Source organism: Zingiber officinale, chromosome 4A (assembly GCF_018446385.1).
Source record: "Zingiber officinale cultivar Zhangliang chromosome 4A, Zo_v1.1, whole genome shotgun sequence".
NCBI classification, from domain to species: Eukaryota; Viridiplantae; Streptophyta; class Magnoliopsida; order Zingiberales; family Zingiberaceae; genus Zingiber; species Zingiber officinale.
This window is the reverse complement of record NC_055992.1, coordinates 89,690,522-89,694,799: the sequence shown is the minus strand read 5'-3', so window position 1 is coordinate 89,694,799 and position 4,278 is coordinate 89,690,522. Positions and strand designations below refer to the sequence as shown.

At 37.8% G+C, this 4,278-nt stretch overlaps 1 protein-coding gene across 2 annotated transcripts; it reads left to right on the top strand.

Moving 5' to 3' along the window:
* The first annotated feature begins 298 nt into the window (after positions 1 to 298).
* On the top strand, positions 299 to 3,242 carry LOC121970127 (acyl transferase 9-like). Of its 2 annotated transcripts, none has more exons than XM_042520603.1 (3): positions 299 to 887; positions 1,849 to 1,998; positions 3,006 to 3,242. In XM_042520603.1, exons 1-2 carry the CDS (start codon positions 480 to 482, stop codon positions 1,960 to 1,962), a joined length of 522 nt encoding a protein of 173 aa, XP_042376537.1. In that variant the 5' UTR covers positions 299 to 479; the 3' UTR covers positions 1,963 to 1,998; positions 3,006 to 3,242. The 2 variants fall into 2 exon arrangements, with proteins under 2 accessions (XP_042376537.1, XP_042376536.1); XM_042520602.1 differs by having other exon boundaries at positions 300 to 887; positions 1,849 to 1,995.
* Positions 3,243 to 4,278: the final 1,036 nt, after the last annotated feature.

Genomic DNA, 4,278 nt, shown 5'->3' with positions numbered 1-4,278 from the left:
AACGCTTTTTTTAAAAAGCGTTGTCTTTTTCTTTTTAACAACGCTTTTAGTGAAAAGCGTTGTCTATTTCTTTATTTTCTTACTAATAGACAACGCTTTTTTAAAAACCGTTGTCTATTAGTGATTTTTATGGGTCAAACACAACGCTTTTCAAAAAGCGTTGTCTATTAGTATTTTTTAGTGTCTACGACAACGATTTTTAAAAAGCGTTGTGTATTGTTAAACCCTTATCTAAATCTGGGATAATACAAACCGTTGGATCAAGTACCCTTAGGTTTTAGTCTCACAACTCCTCCTTATCTTCCCTAACCCCTCTCACAACTCCCTATCTTCCCGAACCCCTCTCACGCATGCCCTAATCACGGTCGCGGGGAGAAGAAGCAAGGATTCTTCTCGGTGCTAAGGGAGGAGGTTGCGAGGGGGCTTTCTCCATCACGGTCGCGGGGAAGGCCGAGGTCGGAGAGCCCGCGGCGGAGCACATGACCTTCACCGTCACGAAGACTTCTGAGGGCTACGTCCGGCCGGCAGAGCCGACGCCTCCGGGATCGCTGACGCTCGACTGGATAGGACTATACCTGACCCACCGCGGCCTCGTCGACTCCCTCCACATTTACAAGCACGGCCAGAACCCCGCCGAGGTCATCTGTGTGGCGCTGGCTCGGGCCCTAGTCCCGTACTACCCGATCGTCGACCGGATCGTGCAGATGGAAGGCTGCGAGCCCTGGATCGAGTGCACCGGGGAGGGCGTCTGGTTCGTGGCCGCCTTCGCCAACTGCAGCCTCGCCGACGTCAACTATCTGGAGCGCCCCATGATGCTCGAGCAAAACGACATCCTACCCTACACCGAACTCGAGACCAGTCCTGCCAATACCTTGATGATGATTCAGGTAAGCAATTTTACTATATTTAGAAATGAAAAAAAAATAGAGAGCTAACGCAATTTAGGACTGTACAAACCCGCGGCTTCATTCTTGCTAGATCAAGTGGAATAGAAATTGAATAACCTGAAATCTTTGTTTGATTCACTTGAATGCTCCAGATCTGTTACTAGTTTGCTTCTCAAATCTATCTATTGCTAGAAAGATTCAAACCCCTGGATCTTTAGTTCTAGATCTGGAAGCAAGAAGGACTTCGATCGGGTCAAAGTTCATAACTCATCCTAAATTTCAATCTAAGTTACATTGTTTATCCTTAATGATAATCTGTTGAAACAGTGGTTATCCACCGCTGAAACATTGAAACTGCAACAGTAAGGTTTTTGAAGAAATGACAAGAACAGTGGAACCCAGCTGGTTTAATGACTAGCTTGTTCTTTTCTTCCTCAACGAACCATTAGTTCTGTTGAATGAACCATCTAAGTTCAACCTTGTAGTCTTAATTGAGAGATTATCCAAATCATCCAACTTCTCTAATATATCATCAAGATTTACTCGTAAATATATCCTGTTTTGGAATTTTGTTTTTAGAAAAGAGAAAAAAATAACGTTAGCTCTAAATCAACTTAGTTTCTGCATTCAAATTCAGACATTCTCTTTGCCAGAACAAGAGCTAGAGTATTTCCGACTAGCATTGCAGACTCGAGTAGTTGAAACTCATGTCTTGTTCTTGTCTCCAATTTATGCTTATCTTCTTCAACAAGAATCCACATTGATGCTAGAAAAGAAATCAGACCATGCTTACATTAATTTATTTATGCCTCAATCATGGAGATTACCATTTGTGTAACTAGCTCTCTTAGCTTTAAGCATGACTTCTGCGTCATCATAGAGAATAATAGGATCAATTGGATGTTGCAATGCTGCGGTTATCTGCTCCTAAGTAACTTTGGTGCTTGCATTAAAACAACAGGTTACTAAGTTCACATGTGGTGGGTTCCTCATTGGTCTAAGGTTCAACCACGCATCCGCAGATGGCTTAGGATCGACACAAGTCATTTCCGCCATTGGTGACCTTATATTCTGAAGATTGAAAAGGGCTACTATGGCAATTCTGAAGGTTGTGAGTATTTAATAGTATCTAGGTGGTAATAATATCATATTTCACATGATTTACTACGGTTAACATGTTTACTGGTTCAAAAATGGTTGTTGTACTGATGTGTAAAGAAGGAAGAACGACATCTTATCAAACATATGGATGTTGTTTTGTGCAAAAGAATCATGAGTTTCAAGTAATAATTAAGATTTTTGATTTGTTCAGGGCTGCGGTCCGAATTGCATGTTAATCAGCTTCCTTCTAATGATTTGATGGAAAAGGAGATAGTGGGTTGGATAAGAAATGGTTTTCAATGAAATACGAATCCAAATATTAGTACTACATTCATAACTTTACTTATTAACCATAGACAATACCATAATCATGATGAAAATTAACGACACTGCTTTTATATTTTGGATGGCTATGATACAGAGTCAAAATCTTACCAACCATATCTAACTATTGGCTGTAGCAGTAAACATGGTAATATCTTGTAGAAAATACCATATTTATTGGTTCAAAAATAGTTTTTTGCTACCTTCATGTTGACATGTTGAATTTTAAATCCTTTCTTTGCACTCTAGAATCAAAGCTATATTTTATATGTATAGTTTAGTACATCGGAAAACTACATTTGCTATTGAAAAATTTCAAGTCAAATTGTGTTTGATAAAGCTACAAGTTCTGCAAACCAAAGAAATCAGAACATATGCTGATTTCGACTTTAGTTCATATGTAAGAACTCAAATGAAATATATGCTGTTCTTTTTGCACTGCATCTCTAATTATGTATTTACGTCTCACAGTGGTTTCCCTAGCATCTCCAATTATGCTATTCTTTTTGCTATATTTCAATGGCGGAAACAAAGTAGCACATGTATTTTTCATTTGCTCTATTCCCCGTTATTTTATGCTTAATTCTTTTTTCTTAAAAATTATTGTATGGTGTGAACTGTGACCTTTATTTTCAGCTATTACCACCCAAAATTTCTTTTGCATAATACTGATGGTATTGTTTTCTGTGACAGATACACAGTGGTAGGTGTTTTGTCCCAGTCTCAAGCCGTCAATCCATTTTGATCAATATATCTAGTAGAAGTAAGCATGCAGATCGTTGTCTTCGAGGCCAACTAGTTATTTTGTGCTTTTTTTGTTTTAAATTTGAATGTCACTATCTACTTTGAAACAGAAATATTCAGTCTTTGTGTATAGTTGAATTCTCCTGTAAATACTAATACTTTGTAGTTGAATTCTATTGTTTTGTACGAGTTTGAAATCATTAGTTGAGCTAATTAATGTTATTTTATATGTCAAATTCGAATTTGGACATGGTAAAAGAAAATTAATAGTTTTGTAAATATAAAAAAATGATTTTGTAAATAATTTTTTTTAAATTTTTTTTAAAAAAGACAACGCTTTTAAAGCGTTGCATAAGTGTTGTCTTTGCCAAAAACAACAACGCTTTTAAAGCGTTGTAATAATGATGTTTTTGTAAAAAAATACACAACGCTTTTAAAGCGTTGTAAAAGCGTTGTCTTTGCTACAAACGACAACGCTTTAAAAGCGTTGTTGTTGAGCAGACTTTTAACAACAGTGCCTTTAACAACGCTTTTTCAGGCACAAAGACAACGCTTTAAAAGCGTTGTCTATTAGCTTTTTTCTTGTAGTGGCTGGCCTTCGTTTTCCTCTACATCCATTTTTTTCTAAGTATGTGCATACTTTCACATTTCTTTACAATAGCTAGCGTCTAACTCTTTTAGGGTATTGTGTAGGGTTGTAATATTATTTTGTTTGTATAAGATCCCTTTACATCCTCATGTTTTTAACTATTTTTATTATCCAAAAAATCCTGAGTCAGGCATTTTTCTCTTCCAAGCATGAGTGGACGTTGTATATTTTGATAAGATGCCCTCCTCCAACAAGGGCTAAAAATTACACTATTTTAATCTTCGACTGCCCAACTCGGTACCTTTCCAAACCGGCTAGCAAATGGAGCTGCCCAACCCCCCAGAGATGGGCAAATATCAATGGGAGCTGATCTGCCTTGAAGTCGCTGCTCAACTGACTAGCTTAAAATATCATATTCACAAGCTGCTGCTAGAAGGAGTGGTATATTGTTTGGACTGAGTCTTATTCGCGCTCGGCTGCCCGACTCTTTTGGTGAGAAAATCTTCTCTTTGCTATTGTTAGATCTAACTAATATTCTTTTCTGTTTTGCATCTAAGACAATGTGGAAAGCCCTGCTAAGTGACTCCACCAAATTAGATGATGAAGTAATTGAAGCTTGCGGGACAACCAAGC

Bases quoted from the DNA above. Each gene is read 5' to 3' on its own strand.
- LOC121970127 (XM_042520603.1), top strand. From the start codon at position 480: ATGACCTTCACCGTCACGAAGACTTCTGAGGGCTACGTCCGGCCGGCA. The intron at 888-1,848 runs GTAAGCAATTTT...TTAAAACAACAG, and splicing joins ATACCTTGATGATGATTCAG to GTTACTAAGTTCACATGTGG.